Here is a 19,849-nt window from a genome sequence, read left to right as displayed (position 1 = left end):
CATGATATTAGTAAGTACATCATGTACATGAAGATACAATATAATACCAACATCGCAGCCACTCACTGCTGCGGTAATAATATTACTTGAATAACAAACCGACACCAAGATGTATTATATTATTTGCTTCATTACGTAATAGCGTAGGCGGTATAGCGACTGGCTGCGGGCTGGACGACCGAGGGGTCGGAGTTCAAGTCGAGTAGGTTCTTTTCTCGACGTCGTCCAGACCGGCTCTGGGGTCCACCAAATTTCCTATTTAATGGTTGCCGGGAGTAAAGCGGCCTGGGCGGGAAGCAAACCACTCACCTCCAGCTAGTGCCGAAGTCAAGATGTGGATGTACACATCCACTCTGCCATACACCTTCATGATGTATGTAGCGCTTAATAATATAAGCACAGGAACAGCTTTAGTTACGTATACATACAGAGGTGTTTTCCCTGCTTGTCAGCTCTGATACACAAATTGTGGTGAAAAGAATGTAGGCAATTAGTTATTTATAGAACTCGTTTTTACACTTCATTTAATGACGCTGTCAGCTGAGACCATACACCATCCAGTGTTGTGATTAATGAATGATGAATTTGAAGGACTGAGGAAGGAAACGGCCGTCGCTTACTTCAAGGTGCCATCCTCGAGTTCTGCATGAGAGACTAAAGAATACAACGAAACCCCCTCATTCATAGATGTCTGTGTCCCAACGGAGTTAGGAACCGGGCACCTCCCGAATGCAAGTGAAGCTTGAACCAGTTTCCACGATTGTATCTTGTGCGTAGTCTTGACGTTTCAGTATCGTGGGAAGACAGTACCTTGTCTGGCCAATGCGACTTATTATTAGTATGTAAGACTGAGTGCACTTGGTACTGCGGCCACTTGTGGCCAATTGTACTAGCCCCAGATAATAGATGATAGATAGATGATGGTGACTGGTGGAATGAAGATTGGGAGGGGAAGTTTAAATGCACGGAGAAAACCTGCCCCAAGCTACTTTGTCCACCAGAAATCCTACATGGCCGGGCCGCCGCTGTGGGAAGCCAACGACTAACGTGACTGGTTACCTAACTGTTACGGTTCAGCATACTTTACCAGCTTCTTAATCAATGCATGCTAATCATTTAGCATGAAAGGTGGCGGCAGCAGGCTCCCGCGAAGCGTTGAAACCTTTTCTAACCGACCACCGTTCCACATCGCAGAAGACGGCAATTTTCAGTCCTATGTGCTCAACTTTGATAATATTCATACGGCTAACTTTTATGAATACAGAACCTGTGAATCCAGTTTGCAAGACAATGGAGAAGTGTGATTAGCTAACCTTGCAGAATAGATTAGGAGTCGTCGTAGCTGAGACCGTAGGCCAAGACCAGGGAAATCTATATTCGAGTCCTTGGTTCTTTACCGCGTAAAGACCTGCTGTGGGACCGATCAAGTCTTTTTTTTTTCAGTTAAAAGGGGGTATAAAGTAAAGTTGTCCCTGTGCTTGTCTAATTAAGTACTGCGCCGTGAAGACATGGAGGAGTGGGTACCTGGGGTTTTTTACCCGGAGGTAAAGCTGTCAGGATGTGAAACCGCTGATCATCGTCTGCCAAGTTTAAGAATATGTGGAACTAAACCGCCACTCCCTATGTATCTTCGTTTTATGGTGCGTAATTAAGCACAGTGATGACGTAAAAAGTCGGTTCATTTTATAGCCTGCCGTTCGCACTTAAATGTGGCTTTTGAAAAGTATGTGAGGTTGATTTTCGTAGCTGACGTAACGGCCAGACGTGCACTGCTAAATACAAAATAGAAGCTTTTGTTTGATTTCAGGTTCTCACGTCTGTGATTGGAGTGTGACAGTTCATACTTGAGCGTTCGTAGCCTGTGTTCCTTTGTTAAGGGACGAAACGTAGGTTTATGAGATAATGATAAGTGTCTGTGCTGTTTCCACTTTAACTTTTGAGCAAATTAGTCGGTTTCCATGAGTCTCATACTTTTTTAAATTCCTTTAGTGAGTAATTTAACACGGCGGACGTTCGAATTTGTTTAGCGATAGTTTATACACGATATGAAATGATGTATGGTTTTAGATCCTGGAGAACTAACGCTATGTACCAGAGAGCCCTTCGTAACAAGCTGATAGTTGCTCGGCTAGTCAAATTGCCAGCATTTGTAATCAACACAGAGGATCATTACCGTGTTCACAGAGTCCGCCATGGGACCTTGCCTCGAGTCAAACGAATCCATTTTACACTCGCGCCCCGTCCTAGGAATCAGTAATTTGCTGCTTGCATATTTCTGTATAATCCGTTCTAATAGTATCCTTTTATCGACATCTGGGCCCCCAAGTGGTTTCTTTTCTTCAGGTTTTCTACCAGAAAGCTGTATGAATTTTTCTTCTGTTCCATGCCTGCTGCTTTTCCCACCTATTTCATCTTCTTGATTTGATCATCGCCATAGTATTTAGGTCCCCGATAAATTTGAAGGCTTGTGAGTTGAGGCGGGAAGGCGGTGACTTGTGTTATTTTTGGCTGTAACCCCGTATACTTCGGTAGAGGTTCACCTGCGTTTGTATTTAGGGTTTATATATGACACTGTGGATAGCTTCGACAATTTTGCGTTGAAATAAGTAGTCTCATATTATTTCAACGGAAGACTTTGTTGCCTGAGGTGAGATTTTTCGTCAGTTTGTGGAGCTATGTCAAGGAAATAGCGGCTCCGGTCTAGAAAACTGAAATTAACTGCCGTGGGGATTCGTTGTGCTGACCACGCGACACCCTCTATCCGCAAAAGTTGGCACTAAACTTCGCTGACAAGCGGCGGTCGCTCGTTCGGTATAGTTCGCTTGCTGACTAAAATCACGGAGTTTTTTTTTTGTGGAAGCAGTGAGGAAACCGCGAAAACCCGTTGCAGAACCGATACCCTAGGCGAAATTTGAACCCAGTACCTCCCCAATACGAAGCCGGAGAGCTACCTATTCGACCGATGCAATTTGTCGTTGGAGCGATGAAGTTGTGATGGGAGAAAGGACACAGATTGCATTACGGATTTTCGCGAGATACCTTTGACCATGCAGAAACTGAAAGCATACTGTTGGATATTAGAGACGCCATTGAAATAGGCTTTGGTGATGTTGACCGATTCGAGTTTCTTAAGGAACGGATTCATTGCCAGGACTTCAATTGTCGCTGAATATTGGATTTTGTTGCCGAAGTGGATTTCGTTTGGGCATTTGTGTCACTGACATTGAGTACGGACTTCGACCTGCAGTTGTTGGCACTTTGTTTCCAACGACCTCATCGTAACTAATTTGGACGTCAGGATTGAATGGGGAATAGTGCCAGCCGCGAGCTTAAAGTTCTTAGTTTGCATTGCTTTCACTCTCTAAGTAACTGCTGGAGAGTGTTCTGCTCGTTTCTGCACACTACTTAACTGTAGAAATGCCAACTTTGTTCCTGCAATGCAAGGCTGTTATTGAAGTTGTGTGTAAATACTGTACAGGGTGTAACTAAAATGTACGGACAGAATTTGTGTATCTGTTCCACATACCAAAACAAGAAAAAGATATCCATATCAGTGTCTGTCTGGAAACATTTAATTTGTGAGACGTAAGAATGATGCGTAGATACAGGCAGGAGTCCAGCATTAGTGTGTGGGCAGGGATTGCTGGTAATAGTGTGGTAGGCCCACGTGTTTTGCCACAGCGGCTTACAGGCATGATGTCTACAAAATCGTCCAAACACTGCACTTCTGTGAAAATTATTCGAAGTTGTGTTTCCATGTTGTTGGCATTCCTGACACAGTAACAAATGAAATCCGCACCACTGTATGTGGGAGGTATATTTTTGTCGTGCCGGGTCTTCTGGAAATACCGGAGGCGTGGACTTCGTAGTTCAAGGTCGAGGGAAAACCGTATCTAGCGATGCAGGAAGTACTCCTCCCCGGAAACAAACATAAGTACTTGACCTTTATTTTGAAGACTTAGATTAAAGAAGATGAAGATCGGTGTCGTTATGATCCATTTAATTGAACAGTTATGATTATTGAGCCTCCCGATCCGTTTAACCCTCAAGCAGTGTTTCACCACGAGTTACTTGTTGAGTAATGCTTGTTGGGTGGGGTCTTGTAGTAGCCGTGTTCATGCCAAGTGGCTCGAGTCCCGCAAGGCCACTTATCGGCCTTTGTGTAAGGTACAGTTCAGACGCTTTCACTGGAGGTTAGTGAGTTCCTGAATTTGTGAGTGATGGAATGAAAAGAACGAATAACTACAGGGGGGTCCAAAAAATGTAGTCACTCTTTGATAGTCAATATCTTTGGAACAAAATGACATGTAGTTAAAATTCTTGCGCGGTAGTGTAGTGTCTTCTCAACAGATGGTGAAGGTCACATGAGTCACGTGAGTGTCGTGCCGCGTGCGCGCTGCGAGCAGAAGACAGCAACAATGGCTAAAAGGTTCTTTGAGCAACGCAAGGCTGTATTGAAGTGGTACTGGAAGTACGAAAACATTAAAGAGGTACAACGACAATGGCAGAATGAGTTTGGAACTCAGCCACCAACACGTCGAACAATTGCCCGTATTCGGGACAAATTTGAAACCGACGGTACTGTTCATGATGTGCATAAGCAAAGATCTGGGTGACCACGGATAGTAACAAGTCCAGCTTCCAGTTCTGTGGTGTTGCAACACTTCGAGAGCTGTTTGGAGATGAGAGATTTTACCTACATCAAGATGGTGCTCCACCTCACTACCATCGAGATGTCAGGGCATATTTGGATGACACTACCTGGACGATGCATAGGTCGAAGAGGTGCTACTGAGTACCCACCACGGTCTCCAGACCTAACACCTCTCGACTCTACCTATGGGGAACCGTGAAGGACGAAAGGTTTATGGACAAAAGCCGGCTATATTGAATGCGCTACGAGAAACCATCAAAGCGTCGTGTGCAGCCATCACACCGGACACACTGACAGCCGTAGTTCGCTCAGGAGTTCGGCGGCATCGACGCTTTCTAGCCGCTGATGGTGGTCACTTCGAACACATACAATGACACTCTCCGCGCAAGAATTGTAACTACATGTCATTTTGTTCCAAAGATATTGACTATCAAAGATAGTACTTTTTTGGAGCCCCCTTTATGATGCTGTAAAGTTGTGTTTATTACTTACTGATCGAGCTGAGCCCTTCTTGAGGAGCCGCCAATTCTGCAGCTATTCAAGAATTTCCCAAAATTTTATGGAACCCGAAGGTTAATACCGTGTTCACAAGAGCCCTCTACTGGTCCCTATCCTGAGCCAGAACAATCCAATACATACCATCCCATCTCATCTCTCTAAGGGCCCCCATACACACACACCTTGGCCTCCAGTTCGGCCTGCATAGTTGAAGACTGAAAGGCAAAACTGACGTGTGTAGTGTGGCCGGCCGGCCAATCGTTTGGATTGTTGGCCTGTGGAAAACCCGTCAGTCCGTCAGTTCTGCCTGCAGGACCGTAGCACGTGACGTGTGTGACTCAACATTATAGGCTGGAAGACCGTGATTGTGGCATGAAGCCTGCTGCTTTAACTGCGCGTGTATGGGGAGGAAAGGGAGGGGGTAAACTGTCACAGTTTTGCCTGTAAGGTCGATCGGAAGGCCAAACTGTGTGTGTATGGGGGGCCTAAGATCAAAGTTGTAATTATTTGGTATCAAAAATGGGTGAAGTTATCCCTGTACTTAATTGTGCAGTTAAACACTATGTCATGAATGTGAAGGTATAGGTGCACAATTTTTGACCTCAGCACTAGATAGAGGTGAATGTTCATCTTCACGCTTCTCCCGCTTTACCCCCCGGTACCCCTTGGATATGGTTGGTAGAGAAGAGAAAGCTGTGGCCCCTACCGGAACCCGAACTGCGACCCCTAGGCCGTTCAGCCCGTAGCCAGTCGCTATACCTATTATACTATAAGAAATCATTTTTGCTTATACATATTCCATACAATAAGATAAAAACTTAGTTTGATGTGGTAATAATACAGAGTGTCTGGATGAAAGGTATCCAAAATAATTATATCTCAGAGAACATGTATTATATACATTTATGGGTTACACCATTACAAAGGGAAAGTATCAAGGAGTTTTTTTTTTATCTTAGTATATAATTTTCTCACTGAATTTCAGTATGGGCTCCCTTGGCACGAAAAATATCCAGACGATATTCGACCTCGTTCCACGTTGAAGCATATTTTGTGTTACCGTAGCTACAGTGTCCCTTAACACGTAACAAAAATCAAGAAATTGTAGAATTCCATTCCAAGTTTATTTGAACTTGGTCATGTAGTTGGGTGCTGAACTTGGTCAAATAGTTTGCAGTTCTACTGTGTCTTCACGGTGTAGTGTTTACTTAGCTATGCATGGGGACAACTTTACCTTGTTTTTAGCTTTCCTATTTATGGACGTTATCATCGTTGACGTAAGGTACTATTATTCATTCCGTGGTTTTCCTGATCCCCTCCCGTCTTAAACCTTTTTCCCTGTTCTGTTGTTTTCCATTCTTCATACTTGTTTCCAATTGATTGACGAAATTTTAATCCTTCTAAAGCATCATTTCCTTTATGATTTAGTAGTGTATAATCGGCAGGTCTTGTAGTAAATTTGATTTCTTAATCTTTTGTCATGAGCTTTTTTTAATTGTTCAGGCTTTATTTCCTTATACCATCACAGGTCCTGCCAAACATTTGTAAAGTTTTTGCACTGATGAAGATATAATAATCTGATTTATTGCTTCAGTTGCTATATAAATTTTGTTGATGTGCCCACTTCACATTCATGTGGTATTATGCAGCTCGGTTATTTGAAGGTATTGACTTGTTCAGTGTTTTATTACTGACGCATATTTTGTTCTCAGTATGATCTGTACCTGGGGAGGCATTTTTTTTTGTTTCTATCGGAAAAGTTTTATGCCAAATTATGAGGCAGTTATCTGTGTATTTACTGCACGTAATTCATCGGCAGGTTTGGATATAACTATCTTCTGAAAATAACAAATTGGCGTGGTTGTAGTTGTTGGTATGTATTGCTTACGGTCACGATGAAACAGAAAGTTGGTATTCAAAATCGTTTCTAAAATGTCCAGCACGTTTTCAGTTTGTTGTTGAAATTCCAGAGTAGATAAATTATATTTTAGTACTCGGTAAAGTTAGGAAATGGGCCAGAGATTTTTCCTGAAAAATGGATTTGTGAATGTCCAAATTAACTAGGTGCTGGCATGTAAATCGTTGCGTATGTTTAGATGCAACCGCAATAAGAGGAACCTGTTGTCATGCGTTATAATTCAGCTTGCCAGCGAGGTTTGCATGTTATCAGTAGTGTTCTAAATTGTCATTGTTGGAGTGTGGCAGTATTTTTGTCGACACTAAGTTTTTTTTCATGCTAGTGGGGTAGGACTAAGTCTCTTGTACTGCGGCCACTTGTGGCCTGAGGGTGATTGTGGAGCAATTGGTGAAATGAAGATAGGCAGGTAAACCGAAGTACTCGGAGAAAACCTGTCCCAGCGCCACTTTGTCCACCACAAATCCCACTTGACCAGACCCGGGATCGAACCCGGGGCGCCGCGGTGGGAAGCCAGCGACTAACCGCTTGACCTATGGCGCGGTCTTTCTCGACACTAACAAATGTCAATGCTGTCAAGCCCAGTAGTATGTGTGCATGGCTTTATTTGCTGTTAATTTGATAGTGGAATGAACTAGTTTTCTTAATGCATACTTTCCGTTTTGTTACAGAAAATGGAAGCGTGAACACTGTGAAACCAACTGTAGTGAGAGCTCCACGTGATCGCAGGAGATTCAATCAGCGTGTAAGTGCCTAATTTGAGTATCATTCTTGTTGAAGATTATTTCTTGTAATTGACGATACAACAGTTTCTGTATAAATTCACTACTAGACATATTTCTGCTCATTCCACAGCATCAGTGTGTCTTAGATTGCAGTTTGTAAACCACTATTAAAAACAACGAACTCCGTGATTTTAGTCAGCAAGCGAACTATACCGACCAAGCGACCGCCCCTTGTCGGCGAAGCCCACTATTACGTGTATGATCAGTGATATACGCTGTACCCCTTTCATGTTGGTGCCAGTTCGGTAGAAGAGGGCTACAAAAAAGAAACTGCATGGCTTGAGTCCGCAAGCGAACTATACCGACCGAGCGACCGCCGCTTGTCGGCGAAGTTAGTAAAGAAGAGGGGTACAGGATATGAACAAGTAAAATGTAAAGCTATCCCTGTAACAGGCTGTAACAGTTGCTGCTAACCCTTGCCAGCGCAGCCATTCTTGGGCCCGAGTCCCGCGGGACTCATGACCACATGTTGCTGTCTCAGATCTGAATTACCCTCAACGTTGAAGACCAGGCCCCCGTTTTTATATCCCCCAGGAAGAGGGTGGCCCAGCTATACACCTACGCACTGGGTTCTCTTTTCGTCACCTCCTACGACTATCAGGCTTACGGTGGAGGTATTCGAACCCGCCTCCGGGCAGGGATGCCCTACATTTTACAGTTCAGAGTTATTTTACGACTGGTGATTTACCGCCAGCCATTTCGTCATGCCCCTTGAGGAACACGACCAAAGTTTTTTTTTTAACTGAACCCTTGAGGTCATAGTCCTTACTTAACAGCCTCTCCGACAAGAGGATGGGGCTGTCTCTTATGAATATGCTTGGCCTTTTATCAAGTATACGTATGACACATGTAGCATGCTATTGAATATTTTTCCTTTTGCATTATATGCAAGTCCAGTGCTTTCGTGTTTGTTGCAGCGGAAACGCGTTCATTTTGCCTTTGCGTAGCAGTGGATGGCTTATTAAACACTAGCGTCGTCATGTCACATTACAATAAACAAATATTTCGTTCATAGAGTTTGTAAAGGGACACAGGCTCCGGTTGGTCCTGTTGTTTGCAAGGTATTCTTAAATGCGTTGTTAGTTTCTGTTTGAAGAAAAGATCATCACGGCAGTGTGTACCATGACGCTGTTTGCTACAGCGATGTGTACTCAGTAGTGGTCTTGGAATCCCATGTTTTCGTAACTTTCTTGTCGATCAGTCATATGGGTGTTGGGTGTTAGTACACGCGTACTCATTTTTGTTGGCTACAAGTGGAAGAAACGCTTGAATTAACTACGAAATGGGAAGATATATGCAAAATTAGTTGAGGGCGCACAGAATTTCGAAAACGATAATCTTGAAATAATGATCTAAAATAAACAACACTTGGAGAGAAAAAACACCAGTCACGAGGAAATGCGATACATTTTTTAGGAATGAATCGTAAACTGATATTACTTGTAAAATAAAGTAGAGCTTTTGAAACGGAGGTGTGTGTCACGGGCACTTCTCCATCTGTGTTGGTATTGCAGGGGTGAAATGTGTTTCGCGGTAATGGGTATCTGTTCTTGCAGTGAATTAAGAGAAACTCGAAATGCTGTGCATTTATAGTTACAAAAGCGATGCTTCACTAGAACTAATGATTTCACAGTGGACATTTCTAACCTGTTTCTTTGATCCATCCGTAAGGCATTCACCAGTAAAAACACGCTTTCCCCACGATAACAAAACAGGAAGCAAAGAATAGGGACCCTTTCCACAGCTGCATTTGTTCCTGGCAGAGATAGGAGAATTCTGTGAGTCTGGTAATGTTCGAAGTGTATATCTTCCTAGTTAAAATGGCGAAATATTTCTTACCAGCGTTCGTCTCTGTTAGTTTCTTTTCGTTCCAGATATCTGGTATCCCCTCGACATGTTTGAAACACCAACAGTATCCATCAAATAGTCAAGCTTCGTCATCTGATTCACTAAGGATTATTTTCGTATTATGTTGTTATAAATTCAGATGGCTTATGAACGTCTTCCTGGGCGTGAATCACTTCAAATCGTCAAATGGATTAATTCAATATGTAATATATTCTGTTGCTGTGCCATAAAACCCACCGAAATGGGAGCGAAATTGCTGCGATTTTACATCGCGTGCGTCTTTCAACGCAACAAGAATTTTTTTATTGCATAGCTCGGAATTTACTAGCTTATCTGGTTTCAGCTTTCACCAGCAAGGCATCAATTATGCTTTTCATTTCTCTGCTAAAATGTTATCTCTTTCAGGTTCCTGTATACAAGCTTGAAACATCTCAAGCTAATTTTGTAGAAAGATCAGACTCAGAAACTGCGTTTTACTTTCAAACCATTTCTTGAAGATGGTGGGGCACATCCCAGTTGATAAGAAATATGAAACAAGAGGCGATCCACAACCACGAACCTCTTAGCAACAGGCATCAGAGAATGCCATAACATTTTATTATGGCCGAGTATATTCTTATGTTTCACGTCAACGAGAACACAAGGCCCTTCAGTGTTTGAACACGCCTGGTGGGAATGCTGATATGCTTGTACGTGTATTTTGCCGACAGTATTTTCTGTGTCCATCGGTAAGCAGTCTGCACGGCATTGTGCAGTGTGTATGCTCCGCAGCCCACACCAGTAATATTGTCAACGTTTATGAGTGACTTTAAACGTGGTTTTGATTTGTAATTGGATTTGTTGGGCGCTTACAAATAGTAACGACAAGTAACTATAGCGCCATCGCTAATTCACACACTCTTCAGTTCACTACAATACGTATTGATTATTCTGTCTGCTGTAGCTTCACAGTCGTTGCCTTGTGACTGATCCCAACAGTGTCATCAGCTTTCATGCTCACTCTCTTGCCGGCTGGCGACTGTCCCGCAATTAAGTCATTGATGCAGCTGCCCCCCTTATAACATCTCGGCACCGACCGCACAGAGAACATCGTTCTAGTAATGCTGTTCGTTTGTTGCATAGCGTACCACGCAGAAAACATCATTCCTCTTGTTTGCGGGCCGCTGTACAGTCGCCTATCTCGCGGTCGCCGCCTAGCAACGGTTCTGCATGCCACAATAAATTCTTCGAGAACACATACCGTGTGCTCGGTTTAAGTGTGTAGAAGATTCACCGGACAAGTTTGTCAGGTCGAGAATTAGCGGTTGTTGGTCCTTGCTGTGGAACAAAGTAATTTCACCAAAATGACAGTTAGTATAGTGTGTTAATGATTAGATGCTGTAGCCAGTACGAAATAAATTTGGCATCGTCACATTCTCTTATTTGATTGATAGATAGTGGAGCAAGGACTTCACCACAATAGCTGAAACTTTGGTTTCTGCATGTGTGAACTTTGCTTCAGATAAGGTAAAAAAAAGTAAAGTTGTTCCTGTGCTCAACGAATTTAAGCACTAAGTCATGAAGGCGTATGGGGGAGTGGATGTATAGATCCACATTTTCTTGTCCCCGGCACTACCATATAACCTAATTATTGTCTAAGTACAATTTATCGATTGGAAACTTTGGTTGTAAGCAAGCGACAGCGTGGAAAGAGAATGTTCCTTCGCTTGTTGCTAGGTCAAATTCCTTATCGCCAGTGGTTTCTCCCACACACAAAAAACAGAATTTTGCCCGATTCAGCCATTGATTCTTGTGCTTGTCTGCACGAATGTATTTATGTCATTTCTCCTGCCATTACTTATTGAGAAAACGGTCTTACACAATGTATATCAGACAGTCTTTACATCAGTTTCATCACTAATTGGAAATGGATATTCGCGTTTAAATTTTAAACCCTTGCTAATTATGCTCCCGACCAGACACTTCATTACGCGAATTCTTCGTTGATTATTCACAATTAAGCGAGCAAATCGTCATACATAAACAGGCTCACACTGACTTCGCACATTATCGCCCGGTACCGCTTTCAACAAAAACAAATTCGAACAAAGGCCAAATCAGTAAAGTTGTCCCTTTTGTTAAATAATTAAGCATTACATGGAAGATGTATGGGGGAGTGGATGTGTAGACCCATGTATTCTTTCATTCGTTATTAGTTAGAGGTGAATGGTCAGCTTCACGCCTCGGCCTCTTTATCCGCGGTAGCAGTTGGATAGGAGACTGGGTGGGCCCCATAACCTGTCTGGAAAGACATACTGGAAAGAATACATAACAGTCTTATTAGGGATAATGGGTTTGTATCGCTGCAATCTTGTGATTGCTGTATGTATTGTAAGTACATTGCGCTTGAAATAGCAATTTTCTTAAAAATTAAAGTTGCCTGCTGCAGCAGTTTAACGACTTGTTGCAACATTTTAATGCAGCTGGCAGGTCAAAGAGAATATGAAAGATGCCCAAATGCTGGGTTCTAAAGAAGGGTTATAGGCTTTAAGGGCATATAGTACTCAACATATGTGTATGTCCAAAAACCAGTGCCTGCTGAGATATGGGCGATGTTCATGTCATCTCTACAGCAGATGTCCTATGCATTTCAAGACAGGTTTTAGTATGTCGTCACACAGAGGTACGCACATTGTCGAAAATTCTTGGTTTCACTCGATTCTCCTGACATGCATTTTCTACTCGTTGCAGTAATACTTGTAAGTTATTGATCAGCATTAAATACACCAAGGTCTTCAGGTGTCCCCACAGCCAAGAATCCAGAGGGTTAAGATCAGGGGATCGTGCATGCCAGTTGACTGGGTGTACATGTCCCATTGACTGTTCACTGAAAGTTCAGGTGCTGACTGGCAATGCAGAGAAAATGAAGTGCCTCACCATGCATGAACTGCATGTGTTGATGACGAAGAGGTAAATCTTCCAATAGTACTGGTAAATCATTACCAAAATACGATGGTACACTGCACCTGTTAATCTGGTGGGTAATTGTTGAATATCTAAGATCCCTTCACAGATATTGCTGGGAAATTGTTGTTGATGTCTTTGAAAACCATGACTTGGTGGTTTTTTAATATCTTTCTTTCCATTGATTTCGGTTTTGGGGTGGGGGAAGGTGTAAGATAAATGTAACCGTGATGGACAGTTCTATTTAAAATATGCTACACATCGCAGCATGGCAGACAAAACTGATACTTCTTCTTGTACCCTTGCAGGCAAGTGACTTCTCAGATGTAGATGACTGGCCAACTCTTGGGGGTGCAGAGGTATGTATGTATTCATGAATTATTCTTGTACTTTTCTGTCAGTACTCTGTGTACAGTTGAGTCACATATGTGAAGGTGTTATGATGTTAGTTGTGTTGTCTTGTTTCTGCTCTCTGTACTGATGGGTCTTCGTCCCTGTGACATCTATTGAACGTGACTTTGTTTGCTTGTAATATTTGCTTGTAATGAAAATACTGTTTTTAAGTAAAAGTCGCTTGTATTTTTGGACCATTACTGTTTTTGTGAGTAGCCGGGATGGCATAGTCGGTATAACAACTGGCTATGGACTGAACGAGTGAGGGGTCAGAGTTCCAAGTCCCAGTAGGATCAATAATTTCCCCATGTCATCCAGATGGACTTCAGGGTCTACCTAACCTCCTATCCAATGGATACTGGGGGTTCTTTCTGCGGGGATAAAGCAGCCGGGGCGTGAAGCTGACTGCTCTTCTCCATCTAGTGCCGAGGTTAAGAAAATGTGGATCTTTACATCCACTCCCATATTCATAGTGCTAGATTAGTTAAGCACAGGAACGACTTTACCGTTTTTACCTTTTTACTGTTACTGTGATCATGTTCAAATTTACTTTGTCTGTGGAAGAGTTCTCTGTCTTCTGGGATGTAATACTGTGTAGTCGATTGAAAGCCAGCCTGTGTTTCTGTGGAATTTGTCTGCTTGCTTCCCACTGCACACTGGTTTCATCCTTGGCTTGTTCTTAATCCCTGAAGATGGAGACGACATGGTCCTCTGAAATGTCTGTTGACTTTCAGTCAACTATATGGCATCATATCGTGGAAGATAGAGTTCTTCATAACCACTGCTGTGAGAACCTCAAATCATATATACTTTTCTGTTTATGATTACAATTGGTCAGAATGAAAAATATCACAGAAGGGAGATGGGGAACACAGTGAAGGTGTTTTCACTTTGAAAACCGTGGCCTTGAAAATGTTCCTTCAGCACCAGTAAATGGTGGTAGTCATTGGGTGCCAGATCAGGACTATATGCAGGATTCTCCAGTATTTCCCACTCAACACTACAGAAGTTGTTGGGCTTCCTTGCCAGAATGTGGCCATGCATTATCATGCAGAAGTAGGGCACCTCTACAAAGAAGTCTAGTGTATTTTTGTTTGGTGGCTGTGCATTAACATGTTATTGTTGCACTGTAAGTTTCAATTTTGGTTTTTGTGGCTTGGTACATCATGTCTACGAGCAGACCAGATCACCTTTGTGATCAGTAAACTCCACAGCTGTCACTGCCAGCAGATCTCTCAATCTTGAGCTTGTATGGTCTTGAAGAATCAGGGTGTTTCCATTTCATGCTAGTGCATTTTTTGCCTAGGGTACAGTGGTGAACCCATGTCGTGTCATGTGTGACAATACACTAGAAAAATCCTTCACTACTGTGAGAATATTGTTGCAGAATGACAGCACAATGCACTTTTTGTTTCCTATTGTCTTTAGTGCCTGAGACACCAAGTGCACACACTTTGTTGAAACACAACTAGTAATGAAGTTGAGTGCTTCATGCAGCAGATTCAAGCTGTTACACAGTTTACTCACCCTAATCCCTTCTGTTGTTTGCAAATCACATTTTCCACCATTGGACCATTGTCAGCAGTTCTAGATGTTCTGTAGCTTCAGCTGTTTTCTCACCCTAATCCCTTCTGTTGTTTGCAAATCACACTTTCCACCATTGGACCATTGTCAGCAGTTCTAGATGTTCTGTAGCTTCAGCTGTTTTCATAATCCTCCGTACTGCCTCCTTCGTTTCAAAGTTCCCTACATTTTGCTACACACTGTGAACTTATCTTCACCATAAACTTCCATGAGTTTGCAATGAATTTCTGTCTAAGGCACATTTCTTGCATTCAGAAACTGACGAATTTAAGCACTAAGTCATGTCGACCACCAGTGGAGACTTCGTTCTTCGACCACCATTTGATTTGACTAACCATGTCAGCTGACGGCATGTTTGGTTGACCTTTATTGCACCTTACTGGTCTGATGTGTTAAGCCTTGTACCTGAATGACTTTCTTGACATGTCTGGTCAAGTACCTGTTTTGACTGATATGTCATGCTTTTACATGATGGACTTATTTGCCAGGCCCAGTTGAGTGGACTCATTTATTTTGCCTCATATCTGACTTGAGTCTTTATTATGCCTGGTTCATTACATGTGGGTGGACTGATATGTTTCATGCCCGACTGACATCAATATGTTGTGCCTCATACCTGTCTGACATTATCAGCAATGTCCTCGTGTGTGGCATATCTTGTTCTTCATTCTTAACTGAACTGTACTTCACTGAGTCAGAATGTTATCCAGTTTTATCACTTAGATAATCCTTTTTTTTCTGTTCTAATTATTAATATAAATGAGTAGAGTTGTTGCCCTTAATAAGGAAATCTGTGTGCACTACCAGAGTTCTGGTTTGATAGTTTTTATTATTTTGACCTCAGTAATTGAACTGTTGGAGAATTCTGTTAGTTTTATTAGTATAATGGAAACAGGAATCAGTTCAATGGACATAAAATTTGTGCACCTTCATTATAAACTGAAATTAAGCCTCATGTCTGCACCAGAACTACATATCTATATGAGATGTATTGTCACTTCTGAGTGTTGTAAGCAGTGAAAGTTTAGGAACCAAAATAATTAGGTTATATGCTGGAAATTTGGTGTAAACTTCATGAAGCTAATTTATTTGCCTTGTTAAAATGTGCAGAAGAAAGGCCCAGTGAATCCTGTTCCATTGGCAAAACAAAATGGTTACATGAGGGGAAATGCTGGGAACAGTAACAGTAGCACCAGTAATGGACAGGCTTTAAACAGTGAAGGAGCTCATGGCCCATTCCTTCCTGAGGTTAAACCTGTGCAGAATGGCAGTTCATCCTTTTTGGAGGACCAGCACAAAGGCTCCAAACAGCCAGCTGGACCAGAGGCTGCAGAGAGGAGGAAAAAGAGTGGGTAAAACAATACCATTGCTGACGTTGTAGTATTTGGTGCCAGAAACCTATAATGTCATCGTGAGTTTTGCAGATGTTTCTTACTTAAAATGTTCATTTGTTCCATTGTATATTTTTTGTATTTTCAGTGATTATTGTTGTTCTTTTAATGAACAGTAATTCCATTAAGTGTAACCAGCTTAATATAGAACTAATATAGAATATGACCAAGAAAAGGGTCGAAACATGTAGTGTTACCACCAGCAGCTCATAAAACAAATGTTGACACAGTAGTCTCTACTTTTTCTTTTTCAGAATTATTGTTCTGTAGACTGTCCCATTATATAACTTCCGTACGACACACAACAAGATGCATACTAAAAAGGATGTAATACCTAAATCTGATCTTAAATTTTAATGGTAAAAGTCTCCATACAGAGACATGTATGGTATATATGTAAAATATTTCCCTGTAATGTTGGAGAACCTTTTGATGATGGTCAGTGCTGGCTGAAACATGTAAAGATGTATTTATATATTTTTGTATTAAACTGGTCACACTTACTGAATTGCTGTTCACTTAAGTATGAAAGTAATATGGTGTGTTGAGGTGTTTTTTTATTGGTTACATTTGAAAACCAGATAATTTCCTTGTAAGAAGATCTTTGTGGCTGAGGCGACATTATGTGAATGGTTTAGAAAATGTTTCTTGGCTAAGAAACAGAAGAACAGGTTTTAGATCATCATGCTCCTATCTCTGGAGATAGCTTTGTGTTTATGTACTGATGCCACAACAGTATCAGTCTGTTTAGATTTGTTCCAGAGCTATGCAACTGCAATTTTGAACTCTGCCTTCTCCATACACATCTGCAGATATAGAACAGTTTAACTGTGGCAGTTTCTGGTAGTGGGATTATTTGCTCCTTTTTCTAAATGTGAATGACCATATTTTTTCTTCTGACCTAACCATCTTCCAACACACTTGGAACATGTTTGTATATATTTATTAATTATATATTATTAATGTGTAGCCCAGTGCATAACACATATATTATGTGAATGCATCACTTCCCTCTTGATGAGCTTTGGGTGGAATGTTTGGCTAGGCAAAAGACTACAGTCCACATGAAGTCCACAGACACACTAAATTTTTTAACCACTAACATGAGGTATTAGCTATAGTGTATTAAACCCACAGTCGGTAACTTCTGGCTGTCCATTATGTAGATGATTTTAATTTGTCACAGACTTCTCCACCATGGTGGTTCCACAGATAAAAAAAAATATGTGCCAGCTATTTGTATTTAGTGGGAAGTGCATCACCAAATATTTGTGTGTGCAGACTTTGTTATGTGTTTTACCTCAGGCTTAGTATATTTATCAAAAATGATTTGGGTATTCAAAATTCAAGTAAGATGTGTGCATTTGTTTGTCATGATGAAGTCACAAACTTCTTGAGCTTTATAATTTAGGTTATATTCTGTGGAGTTGTACTTTCATTTCATGTAGTAATATTGGAACTGGCATTGGCAGGCACCTTAAGTCTTTTTCTGTACATGATGTTGGCCTTGCCAGAAGAATATTAGTTAATGCCTTTAAAAATCAGTAAGCTTGAAGGTACTGATAATTACTACAGTCACCAGAGCTTGAAACACAGTTTTCTTTAATCTGTAAACAGACCCAAAGCAGAAATGGGTTCCATTGGACATTGACTTAGCCAAGGGGTGTGGAAAAAGAGATCACTCACCAAAGTTCTATAGTGGACACTACAGGGAGAGGAATGGAGATCATGGTAAGTGGTGTTCTTTTATGACAAGTGTTTCAAGATAATATGCCTAGTTTTGTATACAGGTGTCCCAAAAGTCCTTGCATATTTTAGTGAAGTAGGGTGAATTTTATGCAGATTTTTAATGACATTATATTATATGTATGTACAGAATTAAGTATTAAATAAAAAATAGCATACACAGTTCAGAACTTACTTTCCGCGTGTGCCCCATCAGTGCCTCTGCAAATTTCAAATCGGCTGGCTGTGTCTGCAGCCTCAATAGTTCAGACCTGTTTGACGTTTGCCAGCGCCATGACTTTGTGGCGTTGCGTACATTCTTCTTGGCAGGATCGTCATGAAAGGGCATCGGCATTGTTGTGTTTTCAGCATTGAAGGTGCTCAGAAGTGAAGTTGTGCTCTTGTAGACGCTGATTCCAGCGGGCAGTTTGTACTTCGAGGTTCGTAAAACTCATAAGACAGGTTAGTGTGGAGTGGTCAGTGCGCAGGTAGAACTCTTAAGCCATTGAGGTACTTATGGAAATGTTGTAATGTCCTCAGTATTGCAAGTAGTTCCGACCTGATGCCCTGTAATTTCTCTCGGTCTTGTTCAGCGTCTTACTGTGGTACACTATCACTGCTCTGGTCCATCCTTTGTATACCTGTGGCTGGATGGCCGGCATTTGATTCCTGGTAGGGGCAAGAGATTTTTCATTTCTCCTCAGCATTCAGACTAGCTTTGGGGCCCACACAGTCTCCTGTCCAATGGGGACTGATTGCTGTTTCCTAAAGAATAAAGTGGCAAGGGTGTGAAGCTGACCACTCACCTCCATCTAGTCCCAAGTACAAGAATGGTGGAGCTATACCTTCACTCCCCCCATATGTATTCATTGCACGGTGCTTAATTCATTAAACACAGGGGCAACTTTACCTTTGCCAGTTAGGTTCTGCAACTTTTGGTAATGCAGGTAAAGTTAACCATTCATGTCGCAGCAGTTGGTTATCCTGCAGGTATTGAACACTACAGCCGTGATGATGGGGATAGTTGGAGGAGCACGGATGGTTCGGACAGACGGAGCCATCACTTCAGAGGTGGTCGTGGTGGACCGAGGCACAGGGGAAGAGGTGGACATGGTGGAGGACGAGGCTTTGGACGGGGGAATTACCGTAGAGGGGGCCCACCCCACAATGGGTCTGACTATCCCGATTACCCAACAGAATACACTCAGGTAAAATGCGTATACATTACTACATGATGTAAAACTGCTTCACATCAAAAAGTGGCGGCATGGAACTTCGCACATTGTAAGAGATCTTGTAGTAGTCAGAAATGTATGAGGCTTGTTGAAGTGAAATTTGTTGATTGGATTGTTTTGTGCGAAGGAAGGTAGGTAAAAGTAGTGGTTATGACATTCTGGGAGGCGTCTCAAGTGTGTATAATTTTATGCTGTTACTTCGTGAGGCAACTTGATCCCCATAAATGTGGGAAGGATGAGGAAGAGCAGTTAAAGATTAGTTGACCTTGTTATAGGCTTTAATGTTATGCAAAGGGTTTGTGATCTTGCAATTAAAGGTAACAATGTTTTTTGCTGAAGCGAACTGTGTCAGCATCCCACTTTCTTCTAGCAGTGATTGATGTTTGCAGTGATGATAATGAAATTTATTTTGTCTTCTTTTCCCGTCTGAGTTGGGAATATTATGAAGAAAGCACAATACCTGAGCAGAATAGAATAAATGAACAGTGATTCGGTGTAAATGTCTCTTGTTTTCATATAAAATGGTGGAGTGTTTTCACTGTTGCAGGTCAAGTTTGGGGGTCCATCTGAACAACCAGGCTTTATGATGCCATATATGGGGACATTATACTTTGATGGCAACAGCTACCTGAATGTGGATGAACCTACATTGAAGGAATACATACGAAAGCAGATGTAAATATTATCTTTCTTACTACTCTCTTTAAAAAAGAACCTGGATAGTGTAGTCGGTGTAGCGACTGGCTACCGGATGGACATCCTAGGGGTCAGAATTTTAGTTCCTGTAGGGTCAAGTATTTTCTCTTCTGGGTGTTATCCAGACCTCCTCTGGGGTCCACCCAACCTATCCAGTGGGTACCAGGGTCTCTTTCCCCTGG

At 41.9% G+C, this 19,849-nt stretch overlaps 1 protein-coding gene across 3 annotated transcripts in view; it reads left to right on the top strand.

Annotated features, from left to right (window-relative positions):
• The window catches only part of LOC111871193 (la-related protein 1), a 96,992-nt gene that overhangs the window by 42,050 nt on the left and 35,093 nt on the right, over positions 1–19,849 (top strand). For all 3 annotated transcript variants that reach the window (XM_023864101.2, XM_023864103.2, XM_023864102.2), the window contains 6 exons: positions 7,739–7,812; positions 12,952–13,002; positions 15,731–15,968; positions 17,629–17,742; positions 18,727–18,944; positions 19,519–19,646. In XM_023864101.2, coding sequence (XP_023719869.1) covers positions 7,739–7,812; positions 12,952–13,002; positions 15,731–15,968; positions 17,629–17,742; positions 18,727–18,944; positions 19,519–19,646 — 823 coding nt within the window. The remainder of the gene's footprint in view (positions 1–7,738; positions 7,813–12,951; positions 13,003–15,730; positions 15,969–17,628; positions 17,743–18,726; positions 18,945–19,518; positions 19,647–19,849) is intronic.

This window comes from Cryptotermes secundus, unplaced genomic scaffold, assembly GCF_002891405.2.
Source record: "Cryptotermes secundus unplaced genomic scaffold, Csec_1.0 scaffold573, whole genome shotgun sequence".
In the NCBI taxonomy this organism is placed as follows: Eukaryota; Metazoa; Arthropoda; class Insecta; order Blattodea; family Kalotermitidae; genus Cryptotermes; species Cryptotermes secundus.
The sequence above is the reverse complement of the archived record's forward strand: the minus strand, read 5'-3'. Positions and strand labels throughout refer to the sequence as shown.